Source organism: Quercus lobata, chromosome 8 (genome assembly GCF_001633185.2).
Source record: "Quercus lobata isolate SW786 chromosome 8, ValleyOak3.0 Primary Assembly, whole genome shotgun sequence".
Taxonomy (NCBI): domain Eukaryota; kingdom Viridiplantae; phylum Streptophyta; class Magnoliopsida; order Fagales; family Fagaceae; genus Quercus; species Quercus lobata.
In genome coordinates, this window is record NC_044911.1 from 6,250,693 (window position 1) to 6,274,388 (window position 23,696).

The window sequence follows — 23,696 nt, forward strand, 5'->3', positions numbered from 1 at the left end:
TCAATGACTTGATGGATATAAGCAAAACAAGATTAATTTCATATAGATAATCTAAAGCTAAAATGCAAATTACATCATTTAAGTTTGATTGAAATTCATTTCAGTCCTCTTACTTAACTTTTGTGCAACTGAGTCCTCTAAAACTCAAATTTATTCAATTCAAGTATTTTGTCCAATTTTGTTAAAAATTTGCCGTTAAGTATGCTATTAATTAATTAAAAAAATTTATCACATAAAAAATCTTGAAATATTTTTAATAATTTTATAGATTTTTTTTTTCATGTGAAAATAATATTTTTTTAATGAAATTTTTTTAACAAAATTCAAAATTGGATAGAAGTCCTAAATTAAATAAATTTGAAGTTTAAAAGACTCAATTAAATAAAAGTAAAGTTAGAAAATTGAAATAAATTTCAGTCAAACTTAAAGGGTGGAATTTGTATTTTAGCAAAATCTAATAACAAGATTGAATCTGTCAAGAGTGCTTACTATGTAGCCTTGCCATTGGTGGAAAAATCTGAATTGGGTGAATGCTCGATGGAAGATTGTAGAACCCCACTATGGAAGAAAATGTGGCAGCTCAAACTCCCCTCAAAGATCAGAATTTTTGCTTGGAGAGCATGCATGGAAGGACTGCCAACGAGATTGAATCTGCATAAGAGGGGGATAAACACTGAAGTGAACTGCCCTTTATGTGAGAAAGGTGTAGAAAGTACTAGTCATGCCTTACTGTACTGTGAAAGAAATTGGGATGTGTGGTGGAATTGGCATGAGTGCCCGATTAGCTTGCTGGCAGAGAATAAAACTTTTGTGGATGTTGCTTTGCAGATTTTGAGCAGGGGAACACCTCATGATCTGGAAACTCTTTGTGTCACGGCTTGGTCTATATGGTATAGAAGGAACAAAATGGTCCATGAATCCCTTTGCCTTGCTCCATCCCAAATCTGGGGGTTTGCGCAACAAACCCAAGAGGATTACAAAGGAGCTTTGGTTGTACACCAGATAAGACAGCAGCATTCAGATGTTGGGTGGACAGCACCACACCCGGGTTTTTACAAGATAAATGTTGATGGTGCAATTGATGAGAATAGAAGGTTGTCCAGTGCGGGTGTGATCATTAGGGACTGTGAGGGAAGGGTAGTAGTAGCAAGAAGCAAGGTGTTGAATGGAATGTATGAAGCAGAAACATCTGAAGCTTTTGCAGTTGAAGAAGGTATCCTTCTTGCCCGTGAAAGAGGACTCAATCAAGTTGTCATAGAGTCGGACTCTTTGTCAGTTGTCCAGGCTATCAATACAAACTCAAACATGGGAGAGCTGGGTTCAATCAAGGAATCATTGGCTTACTAAGGGAGTTTAGAAGCTGGAATGTGAAGCATCTGAAAAGGGAATTCAACAGAGCTGCGCATGAATTAGCATAGTTAGCAAAAGTTGCTGGGGCTACTCAGTCATGGGATGGAATAGACCCACCTTTGCTGCAAAGTTTGCTCATCTTTGATAGGGCGAAATGTTAGTTTATTGTATTTTGTCTTTTCTCCCCTCTGTTGTACTTCAATTTCGGATTCAGTTAAATGAGAATTGAGTTTTTCCTCTCAAAAAAAAAAAAAAAAAGGTTAAGGCATAATTAACAAAAGGATATAAAATATATTATTTTTCCCAAAAAAAAAAAAAAAAAGAGAGAGTTTTACTAGACTTTGGATAACGCAACACAGGGTGATGTAAAGTTGAAATCTAATTTCCAATTTTGATTTTGGTGGAGAGAGTGAGACGGATTGTTTGGTGAGTGAACGAACAACATGAGACAATGGATAGTTAATGCAGACAATCTCTCATGTGAAAGATTAATTGAAATTTCAAACTGTTAAAAGGGAACTGATTGTCAACAATGATTTCGCAAACTCGCCACTTTTTTATTTTGATGAAATCTGGCCACATTTATTTTTTCGTGTGGGTAAAACAACTCAGGATTTTCATTGGGTTGGTTTAGGTTTACTATAGTCTATAGGCCCATAATTATGGGTAAGTTTTGTAGGATGGGGAAGAGAGTGCACAACCGCCTTTGGTTTGACTAATAATTTTGGGACCTTTTTCAATGGGGACCTTAGATAATGACTTGAGTGGCCAAAGCCTACGGCTCTTGAAATTGAATACATAAATAATTACAAATTTTTAATTTAAATTCAAGGCAAATAATGGAATCCTATATACTATGAACCATGAAATTAAGGCCATTTCAAATTAGCAATTTAATGCAATAGAAACAGCACTAATCATTTTGTTCACTTTTTTTTTTTTTTTTTTTGGGTGCCTTTTTTATATATAAATACATGAAATTATTTTTAATTTCTTTTCCTTAATTTTTTTTTTTTTCATTTTCCTTATTTTTTTTTTATTATTCTTTTTAAAAATTCCTCCTCTCTCCGTCTCTCTTACCCAAGCCACTCTTCATGGTTCAAACCCCGTTGGCTCGTGGTCACAAGATGTATAAGGCGAATCGGAAATAATCTCGGCCGTCCATTACACTCTGCCATCATCCGCGGTTTCTCAACCAGAAAAAATGCCGTGGTTCTCCGATTCTTTTTTTACTCTGGTTCAATTCATGTAGTCTAGGCCATTCATTGTGTATTCCATGCTTAGACTTACATAGGTGTATTTTGCGTTGAGTATTCCATTCATGTAACCGCTCTTTGGAACTTGTTGCTTGATAAATCAATTGTTGGGAAGATGGTTGGGACTATTACTAATTTGTCTCCAATCCTTTCATTGTCTCCTTTATTGAATCTTGATAAACACCACATCTCCTAGATCAATCATATAGATCAAAAGGATATGGTCCATCTTTATCTTCATCACTAATCATCATGGCTTTCAACATTTCAAATTAATCTCTCGATAAAAGACCAGTAAACTCATTGCTAGAGAGGTCGAGAATTTGTATTGACGGGAACCATGAAACCAATTAAATCTCAAGACAAGAACCATAACTCCAAAAGACAGGTATATTTCTCTATGTGTTATAACTAAAGTTTCTCAATTAAATTCTTCTTAAAAGGAAAACCATTATTCAAATATGTTGAAATGAAGGACTGCAACAGCCTTGTTTGTTGGCGTTGATTTTTTGCTGATTTTTATGTAGGAAAAAGCAAAGCAGAGACTCTGTTACTTTGTTACACAATAGGTATTTTTTTGTACTTCATGATTTCTTTCTCTTACACATGTCATCAACAAGGATAGATTGGTCTCAAAATTGTTCAAAGCCCTCTTACCAGACCTTTAATGGATCCAAATTGATGTAGATCATCCCTTTTATACTCTCCCTTGGCTGGCTACAATTCTTTTAGTGAGCTTGGTTCATACAATATAGGAAAATGCCCGACACTAATTGTGCTTCTCTCTCTCTCCATTAGTGTGATTATTAATTTTATATTGACGGGAAAAATTCTAGAATGTTCAGAACCATACCAAAATTTTTTCATCCTGATAATCGAAGCATGCCGGACATTATCTAAAATGGATTTGGACCCAAATTATCTGGTGAAACTACTAAAGAAATATCAAATCCTTTTTTCAGAACGCAAGAAAACACGGGGGTGAGTCCTGTATAATCAAGGAGAGTGACTGGATGAGGAAGAACGTTTCTTTCAAGGTGGGATTGGGAGTGTATTACTGGCCATTTCCACTATATATCCAATCTCTATTCCCCTTCTTAGGATTACTTAGTAGAAAGTAATTTAGCAACAAAAAAAAAAAAAGATTACTTAGTAGAAAGTAGAATCTATGGAGTGTAGTTTTCTTTCTCAAATTCAGAATTCTTCAGTAATTTTTGCCATTATAAATATTTCATCTACCATTTTTTATTGAGCAAAATAAAATATTAAAAGTACAACTGAACACAAGGCCATCCTTCGAACTAAGTCCAACATGCCACATAGTCTCAAAAAAAAAAAAAAAAAAACGCACACACACGAATACTCTCAAATATAAAATACATAAAATAGAAGTACAAGTGAGCACAAGGCTAGCCCCAGAATTAAGCCAAACATGCCATTCAATCTCAAAATAAACAAACAAATACACAAAATACCATCAAAGGAGAGGCTAGTCAAACAGAGCACCCCTTTAATGCATTAATTTCTTCTTTGTCCAGGTCTTTGATTATTAGGCCTTCTCTTCTTGTCCTTTTGTTTTCCTTCAATGAACCTTACTAGCCATTTAGGTTTTCTTATTTTAAACACAACATATCCCATAGCTAATCCAAACAACAAGCCACATCCATAGCCGATTAACACAGCCTTCCAACCAAATCCGCTTGCAAAAAATGAATCATTGTCTTCTTGGAATGTTGATGGTGGTGCTGGTTGTGTCAGCTCATTAGTGCCACATTTACTTGACAATGGAAATCCACACAATCCTAGGTTTCTATCATAGGAGTTGTTTTCAAATGTAGCAAATTGTTTGCCTCGAGGTATGGGTCCAATAAGCTGGTTTTGTGAAAGATTTAACATGGCCAAAAATGTTAGATCTGTTAGTTGCAAAGGAATTTCTCCAGTGAGGCTATTTGAAGAAAGGTCTAAGGATTCAAGTGCTGACAATTTTGCCAACGATGATGGGATATGGCCAGTTAGGCTATTATGGGAAAGGTTGAGCAGTCGAAGGATTGTAAGCCTTCCAAGTACTTCTGGAATCACTCCTTGGAATTTGTTGCTTGATAAATCAATTGTTGTGAAGATGGTTAGGATTCTTTGTAGTTTAATTTCCAACCCTTTCATTGTCACCACCATCGAATCTTGATATAGACTACTTTCACATAAACAACTTTTACCCATATAACTTTCACCCATATAATGCGGTTCAAGTCTGCCTTCATCATTAATCATCATGGCATTGAAATTTTCAAAATAATTTCTTGGTAAAAGACCTGTAAACTCATTGTGAGACAAGTCAAGAATTCTTAGCTGAAAGAAAAAGACCCCACTATTGTTATGATTTCCTATAGGTCCATGGAATTTGTTGGATTTCAAGACAAGAACCTGCAGATTGGTAAGAGCTTCAAACCAATAAGGAAATAAATCATTAATCATGTTGTTTCCGAGGTCAAGAACTTCCAGATTTGTACAGTTGATAAAAGATTTTGGTAATAACCCTTTTAAATTATTGTCATTGAAGACAACAGTTCTCAACTGATTACCCTCTGCAAATGTATCAGGTATGGTGCCCTGGAAATTATTCATTCCCAAATTCATCACCCTAAGATAATAACTGAAGTTACCTAAACATTTTGGAATCTTGCCTTTCAAACTGTTATTAGCGATATCCAAAATTTCAAGAAAACTTACATTGCAAATCATATATGGGATCTCCCCAGTCAGTCTATTATCATTCAGTTGAATTGTCTTTAGAGATGTGACTTCCGAAATCTCTGTGGGTAATTCCCCAGATAAGCGATTGTGTCCTGCAAGTAAGCATACAAGAGATTTGGCGTTTTTGATATCGGATGTAAGTGGGCCTTCGATATCATTGAATGAGATATCAGTCATGGCCACGTTGGGTAATCCCCAGATTCCAATAGGAATGTTACCTGAGAGCAAGTTCTTATTAACTCTAAAACGAAGTAAAGTGGAACAATTGGCATAGCTTGCTGGAATTTCACCGGTAAGATTGTTTTGCAACATTAAAAGGCCCCTCAAAGTACCTTGCTTGCACATATCTGGTGGAATTGGACCAGTAAAGAAATTCTCAGAGGCGTCAATGAAACCAGTTTTAGCCCAGGAGAGAAGGTTATGAGGCAGCGGACCAGTGAAGCTGTTTCTATACAGAGAAAGGTTCACAAGCTTCGTGAAGTTGCCAAACTCGGCCGGTACCTGGCCAGATAGCTCGTTTTGAAATAGTTGCAGCCAAACCAGGTTATTCAAGAACTTCAACTCGGATAGATCGCCTTCAAGATAGTTATCTGAAAAATCAAGCATTTCAAGCTTTGTGAGGTTTCTTAGACCGATAGGAAGTTTTCCTGCGAATGAATTGTTGTAGAGCTCAAGCTGCCACAGGTTGACTAGGTTCCCGATCTCAACTGGGATTTCCCCCGTCATGTTATTGACGGAAAGCTCCAAGTTGATTAGCTCTCTAAGGTTTCCAATCTCTGCTGGAATTGTGCCTTGGATGCCGCAGTTTGATAGGTAAAGCCAAGTCAAGTTAGTAAGCAGCAACACCTCGTTTGGAAATGGAGAAGGATTAAAAGGATTGTCTCCAAGGCTCAGCCAAACAAGACCGGTCATGTTTTGGAGTGATTTCCATGGGAAAGTCCCGGAAAATCCGCTTGCATTCAGATGTAGATACCGTAATTGGCTTAGAGAGGATATTTCTGGAACCGACCATGCTGTGAACAAATTGTTGCCCAAATCCAAATATTGCAGTTTGACACAATTGTTCAAGTCGTCCATAATTGGACCGTGCAAGTAGTTGAACCCGAATGAGAGCTTTTCTAGTGATTGGAGCTGGCATATGGAATCAAGAGGAAGAACCCCGGTTAAATTTTGGTATGAAAGTTCGATTTCTGTAATGGAATCGTCGGAGTTGCAGGAGATTCCAGTGAAGTTGCATATGGAATTTCTGGATTCCCAAGAACTGAAGACATTGGTGTTTGATGTTTGAAGGGCGGATTTTAGTTTCATGAGAATTTGAAGGTCATTGGATTGGATTCCAGAGGGAAGGTGGAAGAAGCAAAAAAGGAGAATGAAAGGGTAGATAGGCGGACGCGACATGTCCTACGGTGGACTGAATGGCGTAAACTTTTGTCGGTATTATCTATTATGATCTTATTTAGAGAATAATGAATTTAAGGCTGAAGATAGTGCCATTTTATAGCAGAATGGTGGGAAGTCACGCTATTTCATCTGAAAGTAGAAAGTCAATTCGTGACATAAGCATTGTGACTGTTCAAGTTTTAATTAGTATGGCCGTGACTTGAGAACTGGGATATGCCGCAGCTTTTTAATCTTCGTCATCTTACATAACCAAAAAAAAAAAAAATTTGCTGTATTTTTATTATTATTATTATTAGGGTAAATTTCATCCACATTCATGAGGTATGGGCTAATATCAATCAGGTACAAATTTTTTTAAAAATAGTCAATTTGGTGAGTCTTTTGGGTTAATATTGCAAAATCTAAAATTAATTTGCGTTATAAGAACTGTTGGAAGTTATTTGGCAGATTGAGGAGAGAGACTGAATTTCGGCATCACCATTGCCGAAATTCAACCAAAAAGTAGGAGAGAGAAGAATCAAATGGAGGAAAGAGAAAATGTTGAATTTCGGCAACGTGGATGCCGAAATTCCACTGCCCCTATTCAGCCAATTTCGGCATCACCATTATGAGTAAAAAAAAGTTTCATGTCCACAATATTTTCACAATAAATCACATGTAATTAGTTATTATTAGTTCAAAAAAATTTGTGACAACTAATTGTGGCAATGGCATTGCCGAAATAGGAAAAAAAAAAATTTGTGGCAAACTAATTGTGACAATACCATTTCCGAAATAGGGAGAAAAATAAAAGTGACAAACTAATTAAGGCAATTGCATTACTGAAATAGGGAGAAAAAAAATTTGTGACAACCAAATTGTGGCAATACTATTGCCGAAATAGGGGAATAAAAAAAATTTTAGCAATTGTGGCAATGGGATTGCCGAAAATGTGAGGGAAAAAAAATTGTGGCAATGAGATTGCCGAAAATATGAGGAAAAAAGAAAGAGAAAATGATTACTTGCTATTGCCGAAAATGTAAAAAAAAAAAAAAAAAAAAAAAAAAAAAAAAAAAAAAGGGGGATTACGGCAATGCTATTGCCGAATAGGGAAAATTTTTTTCCTATCTAGCATTTTTCTTTTTTTTTTTTTTCTCACATTTTCGGCAATGCTATTGCCGTAATTCTTATCTTTTTTTTTTTTTTGTTTATCACATTTTCGTCAATATAATTTCCGAAATAGGGAAACAAAATTTTTCCCCTATTTCGGCAATTCCATTGCCACAATCCTTCTCTTTTTTTTTTTTTTTTCTCACATTTTCGGCAATGCGTCATAATTTTTTTTTCCCTCACATTTTCGGCAATGGCATTACCGAAATAGGGAAGTTTCCCTACCTATTTCGGCAATCCCATTGCCACAATTGCTTAAATTTTTTTTTTTATTCCCTTATTTCGGCAATAGTATTGCCACAATTTGGTTGTAACAAATTTTTTTTTCTCCCTATTTTGGTAATGCAATTGCCTTAATTAGTTTGTCACTTTTATTTTTCTCCCTATTTCGGAAATGGTATTGTCACAATTAGTTTGCCACAAATTTTTTTTTTCCTATTTCGGCAATGCCATTGCCACAATTAGTTGTCACAAATTTTTTTGAACTAATAATAACTAATTACATGTGATTTATTGTGAAAATATTGTGGACATCAAACTTTTTTTTACTCATAATGGTGATGCCGAAATTGGCTGAATAGGGGCAGTGGAATTTCGGCATCCACGTTGCCGAAATTCAACATTTTCTCTTTCCTCCCTTTGATTCTTCTCTCTCCTACTTTTTGGTTGAATTTCGGCAATGGTGATGCCGAAATTCAGTCTCTCTCCTCAATCTGCCAAATAACTTCCAACAGTTCCTATAATGCAAATTAATTTTAGATTTTGCAATATTAACCCAAAAGACTCCATTTTGGTCCTTAAAACCAACTTAATCCCTAAATATTTAGTTATTTTTTTTCAACTGTTTTTTTATGGACTAAATTGACTTTGGAGACATCTTCACTGCATTTATGATATGGCCGTAAGTACAAAAAATATCTTGCACATTTGTGAACAATTTTCCCGAAGCATATTGGCTTTTTATCACAGCTAACACCCTACTTTCTTGCAAAGCAAGGCTACTTTTTTCAAGTACTTGATTTTTTAGTAGTGTTAATTACACACAAACTATTTTATACATTTATACACACCCCAAAAAGCAACTGACATGGTGACTTCCAAGTTGGATAATTTCTTTTGGGTATGTAAAATAGTTTATGTGCTATGGTACATTAAACAAATGCCCGAAAAACACTTGTTAACTAGACCCCTTAAGGGGAAAGTTAGCCGATGCTTTAAGAACATTAGTTTAGGAAATATTTTTAAGAACTTTTTATATTAATAAAAAAAATAAAAAAATAAAAAACTAGGTTTTTGTCAACTTTTTATATTTTCCATAAAAGTAGTATAAAAATTCTTAAAATGGTTCATTAACAAAGCACTTATTAACCGAACTCTATATATATTAAAGCTGTTTTTTCCTTTTTCTTTTTTGTGGGTATTAAAAGGAGTTTTGAACTTCATGGAAGAGAGTCCTGATTATTAAACAAAAGACTAAACAAAGAGCTTTTATTTAAAAACTAGACTCTTTGAATTACAACACTTTACAAGCACCACTGTTATTACACCAGTGCACACATGACACTTTTACATTCATATACAATATCCTTAAATACACATACACATACACATACACACACCTAACACTTCTGCTATGTTTGGAAGTTTTTAGAGAGAGGAAAGTAGAGGGGAGTAGAGGGAAGGAGAGTAGTGAAGAGGAGAGTAGAGGAGAATGGTTATCCTCCACCTTGTTTGGATGTTTTTAAAATTAAGTAAGAGGGAGGGGAATAATTAGTTTTTTCATTTGTAATTTTGTTAATATGGTAAGGGTAAATTTAATAATTCATTTGGTCAAGCATTTTTATGCTCCAATCTCCCTCAAAATCTCTCCAATTTGAAGGAATTAAAAATGAGGAGTTAGAAGTAGTTCAAACTCCTCCAAATCCCTCCCCCTCCTTCCTTAAAAAACATCCAAACAAGGTAATTAAATTACTTCTCCCCCTCTCTCTACTCTACTCCCCCTCCTTCCCCCAACATCCAAACATAGCATTACTAACACTAGGACACTTATTTTGACTTTGCTTTACTTCACATTCTACAACACTTGAAGCTTTATGGCACACCACACACTTCACTTCACACGGCTTCACCTCACTTCACACAAGTATTTCTCTTCACCGACAATTCACCTTATTCCACACGTCTTACACACCTAGGCACATGACATCTTATTTATACTAGTCTTCTGTCAGTTAAGAGAACTGACTTTGAAGCTTCTAGCTTTATCTTTTTAAATACTATATTTTACCAAGCTTCTAGCCACCTTAAACTTGTGGTTGAAATTCACTAGTGCAGGGAAGCTTGTAGAGAAAATATGAGAACTATAGAATTCCGGAAAGAGAGCAAGAGAGAAATGTCTGGAAGAGAGAGAGGCGGTGCTTGGTTTTTAACACTGATTACACTGATTTACAAAGAAAATTTTTCCCCCGCAACTGATTTGAAAATTTGTTAAAATTGTTTTGTAGGGTATATTTGGAGGGCGAATGGGCCAGATTTTTGGGTGAAAATCAAGCTAGTGGTGCTTTCTTAAGTCCATTGAATAACCAGCGAAGTCGACACACTTTGTGAGACAATCCCGAAAAAGAGAACCTCAGAGGCAGCTGCATCTAAACTTTCCCTGTGAGCTCTCATTAAGGAATGCATTTTCACATCAACATCACAGCAACAAAAAAAAGTAAATTTCTTAGAAAATCAAAACGGTTAGAAAAATTCAAATTTTAAACAGTCCAATAATCACTAAACACTAGTTTCTAACATTTATTAATGCATCACCGCACATTCTTGGTGTGGTGGTCACTCCACAAGTACTTATACTTGTGGAGTGTGGAGGGTAAGGCTCAGGGTTAAGTACTTGTGGAGTGTGGAGGGCAAGGCTCAGGGTTCAAGTCTCCAAAAAAGAGTTTCACATATATACACTTAGAATAGACTAAAGTAGAATTTCTACATTGTATCACAAAAAAAAAAATTATTATTAATGCAAATCGTAATACTCTTCTTACCCAAACCACCTCAACGAAAAACCAACTACTCCTCAAAATCTAAAATAGAGAAATAAGGGATGAGCTCCCCAACTAAGCAAGTAACCAATATATATATATATATATATATATATATATTTTAGTGAAGAATCAGGCAACAAGTCTGAACTAGCATGATCAAGCATATATACAAGAAAAATAAATAAATTATTCATAAGATAAATATCATATACTTAAAAATTTTATTTCAGATTAATTAGAAAAATGAAATATAATTTGCAATAAATTCCAAATATTAAAAATTTTAGCCAACTTATGTGACTGATCGAATTGATGTCAAATGACCAATTAGAATTTGAGATTCTAATAGGCTTAGATTATTTTCTAGAAAATGAAAAGAGAGCATGTATTACTGTAAATGAAAGTGAAAATGATCAAATTCATATGAAAATGCAGAAATTTGTCAAGAATGTGAGTTTTGGTGAAAAAAAATGCAGGGCCAAACATATAAGTTTTCCAATGAAAACCGTAAACAAGGCCATGTAATTATGAAGACTACTTGATTCTAAGAAAAAAGAAAAGATTACAGAGACTTGAATCCGTAACTTGCTCTTTGAAAAAGTGTGAAAGGAAAATCGAGTTACCAAGACTTGACACAAGTTGCTTGCATTTTATCCTTACTCCTTTCGGGAAATTATTGTGTACTCCCGGAATACTATAAATACGTACTTCCTCCTCTCACATGAATGGTGGGTCAGACTAATTAAATTCATGGTGGAACTCACTATTCATGTGAGAGGAGAAAGTACACATTTATGATATTCTAGGAGTACCTAATAATTTTCCACTCCTTTAACAAAAGAATCAATTAAGGGTCTCAGAATAAGAAAATCCGCCATGTGATTTCGGAAACTTGACTCTAAAAGTGTAACTTGCATCTTTTCTAGGAAAGTAATGCACAAAAGACTTGACTCTAACAATGTAACATGCTAATGATGTTAAAAAATCCACTATGAATTTTATTTTAAGCGAATTTGCCATTACTTGTTTGTTTACATTTTAAACCAGTAATAAATAAAATGTAAAAAAAAAAAAAAAAAAAAAAAAACTGTCAATAAAATATCACCCAAAAAAAAAAATCATTATAGCCATAGGTCTAAAAAAACCCCGACTCTGACTCTAGATCATGAGAAATTTTGGTAAATTTAATTGAAATTATTTTTGGGAAATGGGAAAAAGATGTTAATTAATGTTATTAGTTTAACATATCTTATACATTTTACATAACCTTTTCATATAGCAATTTACAACATTATCTGTGCATCGCGCGGGTCTTTGACTAGTTTATATAATTACTATAGTGATTATGTATTTTTACACAATTTCACATGATTTGATGTTGATAAATTTTTAGCTTAATTGGCTAAAATGTGATATATATATATATATATATATATATACAAGTTCTCTAAGAGCATTAGCGTTTGGGGTGTAAATCCCTCCAAATTGCTATTTTACATTCTTGGAGGACCAAAACATGCTTTATCTGGTTGTTATTGCTAAAATTTTTTAGCAATTATGAGTAATAAGTTTGTACTTTGTACATATACAAACAATTGTAACATGGTTGTAAAACAAAAGTATTTTATTTTATTTGGTTTGTTTTAAAGGATGAGATAGAAAAGGAGTGGAAGAGAGAGAAAAATGAATAAATAAATGAATAGAGTTAAAAAAAATAAGAACTGAAATGTTGGTTAAGTTGTAAAATAAGTTGATAAAATAGATAAAAATATCTTTTAAATATGTAAAATAGATATTTTTTTAAATACCCTAACGCTTATCTGTTAATGTTTCCTATATTTTATTTTTTGCTAGATACTATAACTTTTTTCTGAGGGAAAAAAATGGGTGTCTTTTCCTTGGAAAAATGGACCATGCAATTACCAAGACTCTAGTTGACTCTAGTAATTAAATTGCATTTTAAGTCTTTTTTAGAAAGGAATCAAGAGCCCTAAAAAAAAAAAAGAAAAAAAAAAAAGAAATGAATCTGGTGCCAAAATAAATAAGACCTTGTGATTCTAGAGACTCCGTACGTTGTAACTTGCATGAACCAAGTCACCGCAAGTGCCTTGGTCAAAATTCTAAGTAGGTGGACGGACGAACCAACTCACCAACAAATGCCTTGGTCAAAATTCTAAGTTTTCCTACCTACGGGAGGACGAACGAACCAAATCATCAACAAGTACCTTGGTCAAAATTCTAAGTCTTCCTACCTACGGGTGGACGGACGAACCAAGTCACCAACAAGTGCCTTGGTCAAGATTCTAAGTCTTCCTACCTACGGGTGGACGGATGAACTAAGTCACCCACAAGTGCCTTGGTACAAAATTTAAGTCCTACCTATGGATAAAAGGACGAACCAAGCCACTCACGAATGCCATGGACAAAATTCTAATTCTTCCTACCTACGGGTGGACGAACGAAGTGCCTTGGACAAAATTTTAAGTCTTCTAACCTACGGGTGGACGGACGAACCAAGTCACCTAGAAGTGCCTTGGTTAAAATTCTAAGTTTTGCTACCTACGGGTAGAAGGACGAACCAAGTCACCCACAAGCGCCTTGGTACAAAATTTAAGTCCTACCTACGGATGGAAGGACAAATCAAGTCACTCACAAGTGCCTTAGTCAAAATTCTAAGTCTTCCTACCTACAGGTGGACGGACGAACCAAGTCACCCGCAAGTGCCTTGGTCAAAATTCTAAGTCTTCCTACCTATGGGTGGACGGACGAACCAAGTCACCCGCAAGTTCCTTGGTCAAAATTCTAAGTCTTCCTACTTATGGGTGGATGGACGAACCAAGTCACTAACAAGTGCCCTAATCAAAATTCTACGTCTTCCTACCTACAGGTAGACGGACGAACCAAGTCACCAACAAGTGCCTTGCTCAAAATTCTAAGTCTTCCTACCTACGGGTGAACGGACGAACCAAGTCACCAACAAGTGCCTTGGTCAAAATTCTAAGTCTTCCTACCTACGGGTGGACGGATGAACTAAGTCACCCACAAGTGCCTTGGTACAAAATTAAAGTCCTATCTACGGATAGAAGGACGAACCAAGCCACTCACGAATGCCATGGACAAAATTCTAATTCTTCCTACCTACGGGTGGACGAACGAAGTGCCTTGGACAAAATTTTAAGTCTTCCAACCTACGGGTGGACGGACGAACTAAGTCACCTAGAAGTGCCTCGGTTAAAATTCTAAGTCTTCCTACCTCTGGGTAGAATGACTAACCAAGTCACCTGCAAGCGCCTTGGTACAAAATTTAAGTCCTACCTACGAATGGAAGGACAAATCAAGTCACTCACAAGTGCCTTAGACAAAATTCTAAGTCTTCCTACCTATTGGTGGACGGACAAATCAAGTCACCCGCAAATGCCTTGGTCAAAATTCTAAGTCTTCCAACCTACGGGTGGACGGACGAACCAAGTCACCCGCAAGTTCCTTGGTCAAAATTCTAAGTCTTCCTACTTATGGGTGGATGGACGAACCAAGTCACCAACAAGTACCTTGATCAAAATTCTAAGTCTTCCTACCTATAAGTGGACGGACAAACCAAGTCACCAACAAGTGCCTTGGTCAAAATTCTAAGTCTTCCGACCTACGGGTGGAAGAACGAACCAAGTCACCCACAAGTGTCTTGATACAAAATTTAAGTCTTACCTACGGATAGAAGGATGAACCAAGCCACTCACGAGTGCCATGGACAAAATTCTAATTCTTCCTACCTACAAGTGGACAGATGAACCAAGTCACTCACGAGTGCCTTGGACAAAATTTTAAGTCTTCCTACCTACGTGTGGATGGACAAACCAAGTCACCTAAAAGTGCCTTTGTTAAAATTTTAAGTCTTTCTACGTATGGGTGGAAGGACAAACCAAGTCACCTACAAGTGCCTTGGTACAAAATTTAAGTCTTCCCTACGGATAGAAGGATGAACCAAGCTACTCATGAGTGCCATGGACAAAATTCTAATTCTTTCTACCTACAGGTGGACAGACGAACCAAGTTACTCATGAGTGCCTTGGACAAAATTTTAAGTCTTCCTACCTACGTGTGGATAGACGAACCAAGTCACCAAAAGTGCCTTGGTTAAAATTTTAAGTCTTCCTACATATGGGTGGAAGGACGAACCAAGTCACCCACAAGTGCTTTGGTACAAAATTTAAGTCCTATCTACAAATGGAAGGATGAACCAAGCCACTCACAAGTGCCTTGGATAAAATTCTAAGTCTTCCTACCTATGGGTGGACGGACGAACCAAGTCATCCGCAAGTGCCTTGGTCAAAATTTTAAGTCTTCCTACTGTCCATAAACCAAGTCACCCATAAGTGTCTTGGTCAAAATTCTAAGTCTTCCTAACTACGGGTTGACGGACGAACCAAGTCACCAACAAGTGCCCTGGTCAAAATTCTACGTCTTCCTACCTACAGGTGGACGGACGAACCAAGTCACCAACAAGTGCCTTGGTCAAATTCTAATTATACCCGGCCCGAGGCGTTATTCAGAGTTAGACCTCCAAGACCACTTACTAAGCATAGAATCAAACAAGGGGGAAATTCGAGCTAACAATGCATGATCCTTTGTAAAAAAGGTGATACAGTGAGCTAACCATTTGAATTGTACAAGTTTAACTTTCACAAAAAGTAAATTTTCATTGTAACAATTTGATGTATTTTTCTGATAAGTAATCTAGAAACAATTTGGTGTAATGATTTCTCCAAACAACTATTTGCATAAAATTACTCAACTGTACCTCAAGTTTAAATATATGATCCTTTTCCTTCTGATCCTGGCGGTCAGATTTGGACTTATGGTTCTCTTCTTGATTTGCCTTTTCAAGGACCACTTTGATGCTCTCACCCGTCCGCGGGATATATCCAAATGCTTCACATATAAAACCTGACACTGTCTCATATTGATGACCCTGTACCAAAATAGGTGAAGTGAGTTAATGGGAATTTCTGACAAAGTGAAATGAGTTAACAATGTGAATGCTACAAGCATGATCTCATTAACTTAACCTTATGGATTATCATCTAGATATGGAAAAGGAAAACAAATAAGAAAGGGAAGGAAAAACTGTTTATAAATTATATGGTAAGTTTGTTCATAAATAACAACTAAAGCAGGAATTCCCATCACCTATGAGCAACTGGACACTACTTCAACTAAAATCACAGGTCATGATTAAAAACATCAAGTGGGGTTTGTGGGATGCCCCAATGGTTCCAGCACCTCTTGTGGTATCTAGGCAACGGTGTTCGAACCCCACCAGCCCTCTCCCTCTATTTATTTATTTTATACTGATATATATAAAGATTATTCAAATTGGGTGAGTTTAAGAATGGAAGTTGATAAAAGCTTCCATCCATCTGAGTTGACACACTGGACATTTGAGAAGCCTAAACTATGAGATGGAAAACCTTAAAGAGAACAAAGGGTGATCATTAGCAAAATGCATAAGATCAACCATGGTCATGGCTTATTCCACACAAGAAGACAAATTTCAGTTATGATAAAATTATTATGGTTCTTCACATTTCAAAAAGAAAGCAACCAAGTTTGGTCCCAAAATGTAGGGTGGCCATGGATTTTCAACAGACTAGTTAGGCCAGCCACATGTATTCTTTTCTTCCATTCTATTTTACCCAAAAGTCATACTCTATTACCTTCTGAATTGATATGTTATTTTTTACTACTTTTATTAATGTTATTTTTAGTCTTCCTCTACCTTTTTTCCATTCCCTCAACTTGAACCAACTCACTCTTTCTAACTGGTGTATTAATCCCTTTGAACTAAACACAACCAAACCATTTCAAGCAATTCTCCCTCATATTTTTATTATCAACAGATTTATGAAAAAAAACAATATTTTCATTATCAATAGGAGCCATCCCTATCTTTAAGCATATTTCTTCATTTCGAATCCTATTTTTCCTTGTACTTTCACTTATCCTTCTTAATATTCTCATTTCAACTAGACATTTCAAAAAAAATATATCTTTAAATTGCTCAAAACAATTGTTACAACTATTAGTAACATGTCACAGTTAATGGTTAAACAGGTGAACTAGCACAAAGAAATGGCTGGACTACATAGATTCCTTCAACCAATTGTAGTTGGACTAGAGAAACCAGGAAAGAATAGGTATATGGACTGATACTTTATAATGCAGACCAAGAAAAAGAATTTAGCATTTAAAAAAGAATAGTGTACCCCTGATATTTTACTTTTCAGAATAATAATTTAAATCAATAGATTTGTAATATACCTCAGGCATTCTGACGTTTAAATCTTCGGAAAGCTGATCAATAGAAGTGTCTGCATCCACATCAAACACTCCCTCTGCTCGCATTACTATGTAGCCTGTTTTTTTCTGAATCTCCTCCTGTTATATTGCAAACAAGTTGAGAATGAGGATTTGGGGGAAAAATTAGCACCTCAGTGACAGCATAAATTGTAATGCCAGCAACCAGCACAACTGATATCTTAAATGGAATAATTACATCCTAGATCCTACCAAGAATGTCTTCCAAAATACAAAATTTAATAATAATAGCAAAATAGTTTACATGCAAATGTCTGAATTTTAGTAGCTTTGCACCTATTTGAAATCTACTCATAAAACCACTTCACTATATGCAACAGCAGAAAAATTGATAAATATCATTTAGTAACTGGGCAAATTGATAAAATTGATAGTAGCTTTTACTGAGTGTTCTTCTCTATCTGAGTTTATGCCTTCCCTTAGCTTAGTTTCATGACATCTCTCTTGCTGTTATGTTGTGTTGTGCTGTGTTGCTGTTGTGTTGCGTTGTGTTGTTGTTCATCATCATGAACATCTTGTAATTCTCATTTTTTTTCCCTCTTTAATATAAGTTTTCTGATTACCTATCAAAAAAAAAAGGATACAAGGCCAAAACATCGAAAAGCACCAATTATTCAAGGTAGTATCAAGCATAGATTGATAAACTATCAATTCTTAGAGACTGCCTAAATGTCGAAATTTTCACAGAAATAAATTTAAGTGCCTCTTGATTTATCAAATAGAGTCAACTAATACAAAAATGCCAGAGCAGTAAAATCCCCCAAGTTATCCCAAAATGTAAACATGGAATGCTAAATCACAAATCTCAAGGGTCCCTATAATGTCACAACTGCCATAGAAATAAAGTTGGTTGCCACTTGATTCATCCACTAGATTCAACAGACAAAGACATCCAAAGAAGTCATGTGACAAATGCTAAAATTTTTGACTCTTTCAATCACAGTTTTACATTTAGATTGTTTTTGTTTGTGAAGATTTGTAATCATATGTAATCATGAATGAAAGTAGTATACACTCATGGAAGTGAAATCTAGCACATTTTCCTATAAGGTAAACTAAAACTTGCACAGGCAATCATGATAAGCTTCTCTTTTCTTCTGAACAGAGAAAACCTGGATACACAGAGAGAGAGAGAGAGAGAGAGAGAGAGAGAGAGAGAGAGAGAGAGAGAGAGAGAGAGAGAGAGAGAGAGTGCGCTTTACATTTGAATCATTTTCATCAAAGATTTCACCAACAATCTCCTCAACAACGTCTTCCAGGGTCACAATCTGTTCACATCACAAACAAAAAATTAATAAATATTACAGTTGCAGGGCACATTGTGTTGCTGAATTTGTTGATAACTGATCATGCAGACTTTATACAGAAAGGACCTTAGAGAAAGTATGAGTTAAGTCAAACATTATATTAAAAATATCAATTACTGAGATGGAAACTCATTTGTCTTATTTCCCATCTTTGAAAACATTTTTTCTTTTCTTTTTACTTATTAAGTACTTTATCAATCAAAGGAAAAGACAGACAAGTTAATGGAAAATATACAAGAGAAGCACCAATGAGAAAATTTGAAGCCTAGATCATGACAAAATCCAGAAGTAATTTTGTCTTCCCTGAATGAGATTTTAGGATATTAAATTAGGGGATTTTAGAGACATCAAAGTTCTGAAAGTGTGGAATACTTTGCCTAATGTGTTGCATTTGGACGAAGTGAAATTATAGGAAATTTGAAGGCTTCAATTGAGTCTATTCTTAAGATCACTTTTATTTTATTAGCTTAGGGATATTGGGGATTTTGTTTGCTCCTCTGTTTTGGAAAATTTCTGGATCTATGTAATTTTAGATTCTAGTTCTTTGTATTGCTCATGTATACTCCGCACGTACTAGGGTTTTGACCTCTTTTCCTTTTTAGTAAAATTTTATTATTTATAAAAAAATTCCTGAAGTAACATCTATACAAAAATAGCATATATTAGTGTTCAATGTCAGAAGCCTCATATTGGTTTCAGATTCTAGGATCTCGGTATTTGCTTATTTTCCATTTAGTTTAGGTCCCTGATGTACAATGTCAAACAGCAGATTCAGCACCAATTTGTTGGATTCAGAGATGAGTGTGTCTACATACTCCCGCAGTTTCACCATATTCATTAAGGACAACAGCCATGTGAACTTTCCTGATTTGGAACTCTCTAAGAAGATTCCAGACTGACATCGAATCTGCAAAACCAATAGATATAATACACTGAAACTTTATAGCTTACACACACACACACAGCAAAATAATGTTGACAGTCTGTTAAAATTGTGGTACACACCAATAAATGCTAATAACTGAATTAAACTAACTGAAATGAAGAGTCACACAACTGTCAACTAAACAGAATGCATGGAACGGGACAGTCAAAAGTTTGATCAACAAATCAGACAATTCATGTAAAATGTAAAAGAACGGAAATTCAAGTGATTTAGCAACTATTTGGTTGATTTTTAAGATGCCTTCATTAGGGGGTGTGCAATCCTTGTCTGTTGAGTACAAGTTCTAGCCAACACTAAAGGCTTCCCCCACCCCCAAAAAAATAAAAATAAAAATTGAGGCTTAGTTGAGTCAATTCACTTTTGGATAAGTTGGCATCTTTAGCATAAAATTCCAAAGAGGTCGCACCACCCTATTGCACAGAAAGATCTGAAAGAAGTAGGAAAACACCTTAAAGTATTTGAGTAAGATAAATAAACATCTTTCTTTTCAGGTTTGTGTTGGTTAAACTTGGGAGAAAGTTACTTTGATCTGCCAGAATAATATAAGGATAGGGAAAACATAAAGCCAACTTTGTTAGCATTTTCACATCCTCTATTTACACTTCAAAATGAAAACAGAAATCTACTCAATTAAGCTAGAAAAAACTGACCTTCAGTGCTTCATATAATATCTAAATAAATGTTCTCAATTTTTCCATAAGAGACCCCAAAATCACTAATATGCATATTAACAAACAAAGTACAAACTCCAATGCTAAGAAAGAATTTATCTGTATTTCTGTTGGACAATGTTTAAACAGAGTCACAGTTGAACACAAGAAAAAGGATAAGAAATTAAGAATGGATAAAGGGGGAAAACTTGAAAGATAAAAAAGAAAAGGATAAAAGATAAAATTTCAAAGAAATCAATAGCTACAGTTAAAATAATATGTATACACACACACACACACACATATATACATATATATAAATGAGATGCCAAATCAATTCTTCTCATATACAACCAAAGAAAAAACTAAATTTTCAACTTTTTTTTCCTTCTTTTCAAAATTTATTTCCCAATCCCACCTGTCCAGATGCCTCTACCATCCGTGAGTTAGCAAGTCTATATAGCAGGCATTGATGTAATCAGGAAACAAAAAGTGATTTTTGACAACCTAATAGGCTTGGATTTACATGACAATTAATTATACAGCCATAAGCACTAACAGAATGTTGTAAGTTCAGGTCTTCAAACCATTTATTCTAACTCAAACTCTTAACCTTCATGCTACATTTCTCCTGTTTATTAAAAATGGATATTGGGACATGCAGTCATTACTCCAGTTGCTGCACTAACACCAGCTTCACTGAATAATGCCGTTGCAGCTTCTGTGACTAAGGCAGTTGCTCCAATATTGACAACACTGAGTACATTAATAGAGTCCAAAAAGATAAGGAATTGTTTCAATTCAAGCTAAGAAAATTGAATCCTTAATACTAAGAACCATGAAAAGGTCAGTACGTTGTGCCAATAAGTATAGTAGTTAGAAACCGGGTGACATCACTGCGAAGTGTTCTAAAGACGCCATTCTCAGAATCCTTTTCAGCCAATTCACGCACCTGATACAGATTGAGATCAAATAACCAATTACACTTTAGGATTATAGACTATAAAGGCTAGATTATTAACTGGAAAATGAAAAGAGAACACCAACCAATATACTCATATAAGCACCCAGAATTATTTTTCAGAAAAAAATATATCTGCCACATGGTTCAAAATCCGAAATTAAACTTTAACTGGGAATCTATATGTTGTACCTTACATTCTCCAATTAAAAACTTTAACTGGGAATCAAATTATAAATATTATGTAGTTTCATGATCAGAGAATTTTTTACTTCATAATTCATATACAGAAGAGAAGGAACTATAAACTATGTTAACTTACATGTGTGAAATTGAGATTTGCATTAAATGAAATAAGCAGTTTTAAGCAATGAACCACATTGCAGAATAAAGTTTAGAGTCAACTTGCATGTGTCACCATATAATCTAACAACCAGAAGCATAAAACTTCCAAACATACTCGATATAAAACTAGATGTAACAACCAGCATAATACGCAATCAAATGAATAATAAAGTTCTAGCCATGCTTATTAGACAACGTTCCTACAATAATGACTATGCTTGTTAACTTCATCAAGAGATAATATGACATTAACTCAACATGTTGCTTATTAACAATCATGATTCTAACATTAAGTAAAATGCCTTAATTCTTTAGTGCTTAGCATCCACAAAACCTATAATTACTCACTATCAGGGAATAAAAAAGGCACCTTCCAAGGCCAAAGTGTGGTAATTGAAGTCTCTGCCATGGAGAAGAACACCGAGAGTCCCAAAAGAGCGGCCATAATAAGACCCTGCTCTTGAAAACCTGAAGAACCTGTAATGTCTTCGGCCATGCATTCCTCAATAACAAAATGCTCTGCCCAATAACCCCATAACCAGCATTCGCCGCACCTTCCATTGCAAACACTCTCTTACACCCAAAAACCAAAACCCCACAAACCATTGCCGCTAAAACAATCCCTCGCTTTATCAACTCCCTAACAAACTCTAAATTCACACCCGAAACCGCATTTTCATCGCTCAAACTCTCACTATCTTTACCTACAAATTCCAAACCAGCTCTACCAACAAACAAGTCAGTTTCTTTTTCTCTGTGTCTAGAATTGATATAGTTCCTATAACCACAACGACCTACGCAATTCAATGCTAACCGAAATGGGTACTGATTATTTCTCTGCAAAATCTTCATCGGCATTCTCATTTGCCTATTGGAAGGCACCAAATACAGCGACTTTACGCTGGAATTGTAAGTGAGTGCATTGAAAATCGGCGATTTAAGCAACATATCCATAAATTACACAGAAAACAAAACCCAAAACCCAAAATTGAACACCAAAAAACTAATGGGTACCTATGACAAAACTGAATAAGAATATATTCCTAGTGCTTTACAGATAACAACAAATAAAGTAATACTGAGACAACAACAAAAGCATAGAAAAGCAATAACGTTGTCCTAGACTATGTTTAAGGACTGTGATTTTTTTGGGGGGGTTTAAATGATAAGTGAAAATTGAGATGAGGAGGGTAGGGTCTTAGAGAGAATTTGAGAGGGTGAGAGAGAGAGAGAGAGAGAGAGAGATGGGAGTGAAGAGAAGAAAGCTTAGAGAGGGATACAGTGAGATTGAGATTTGTGGAGCAACATGTTGGGGTTGTTGGAGAAGGTGTGTGAGGGGGCATGAGAGAACGCCGAGCTTGGAAAATTGGCTGTTGTACTTGTGTTGTGCAAGAGGGGAGAGAAGCAAATCTCGTAGAAAAAGGCCCTTTTATTTATTTATTATTATTATTTGAGAAATAATATATCCATAATATTTTTACAATATTTTTAAAACAAATCCTTAGTAATAGATTGTTACTGATTATTATTGTTGGGACAAAAAAATAATTTTAGTGTTAGATTCAAATTTAAACTAATAAGAACTAACTACCTATAATTTATTATGAAAATATTAAAAAAATATTGTAAACGTAATGATTCTCTATTTATTTTTACCTCTATTTGACTATTTGTTAAAATAGTTTGCTATATAAGAGCACTCACAGCAGTGGTGCTATATAGCTATAATGCTATTTTTTAGCTTCAAATAGCAAAAATTCTTCACGCAGCAGAGGAGCTAAATCTAAAAAATTTAGCTCCTCAGCTACAGTGCACATCTATCTTTAGATGTGCACTGTAGCTCACATCTAAAAAAAAAAAAAAATTTTATTACACTCTCTCTCCTCTCTCACCTTAAAATATTCAATGCATTTTCTCTCTGTCTATCTCTCTCCGGCTTCTCCTCTTTCTTCTTTCCTCCTCAAATTTTTTTTTCTCTCTTCACCGGTCTCTCATCTCCCTCATCCCTCAGTTCGCCGGTCTCTCCAGCTCGCCGGTCTATCCATCTCGCCGGTCTCCGTCGTCCTCAGCTCGCCGGTCAATTTCTTTTCTCTCTAGCTCGCCGGCCTTCCTCATCTCCCTCATCCCTCATCTCTCTAGCTCGACTGCCCAGCGCCGACCGAAGCCCAGC

General features: G+C 35.4%; 1 protein-coding gene and 1 pseudogene across 1 annotated transcript; both read right to left on the reverse strand.

Annotated features, from left to right (window-relative positions):
* Nucleotides 1-3,966: 3,966 nt before the first annotated feature.
* On the reverse strand, nucleotides 3,967-6,761 carry LOC115957925 (receptor-like protein kinase 7). Its single transcript, XM_031076265.1, has 2 exons — nucleotides 5,273-6,761; nucleotides 3,967-4,672 (listed from the first exon to the last, which is right to left on the reverse strand). Exons 1-2 carry the CDS (start codon nucleotides 6,753-6,755, stop codon nucleotides 4,125-4,127), a joined length of 2,031 nt encoding a protein of 676 aa, XP_030932125.1. The 5' UTR covers nucleotides 6,756-6,761; the 3' UTR covers nucleotides 3,967-4,124.
* Nucleotides 6,762-15,638: 8,877 nt separating this feature from the next.
* Nucleotides 15,639-22,893, reverse strand: LOC115956215 (annotated as a pseudogene).
* Nucleotides 22,894-23,696: the final 803 nt, after the last annotated feature.

Bases quoted from the DNA above. Each gene is read 5' to 3' on its own strand.
- LOC115957925 (XM_031076265.1), bottom strand. From the start codon at position 6,755: ATGTCGCGTCCGCCTATCTACCCTTTCATTCTCCTTTTTTGCTTCTTC. The intron at 4,673-5,272 runs GTTTAGGTAACT...TGATTCCAGAAG, and splicing joins GAAAGGCAAGATTCCAAAAT to TACTTGGAAGGCTTACAATC.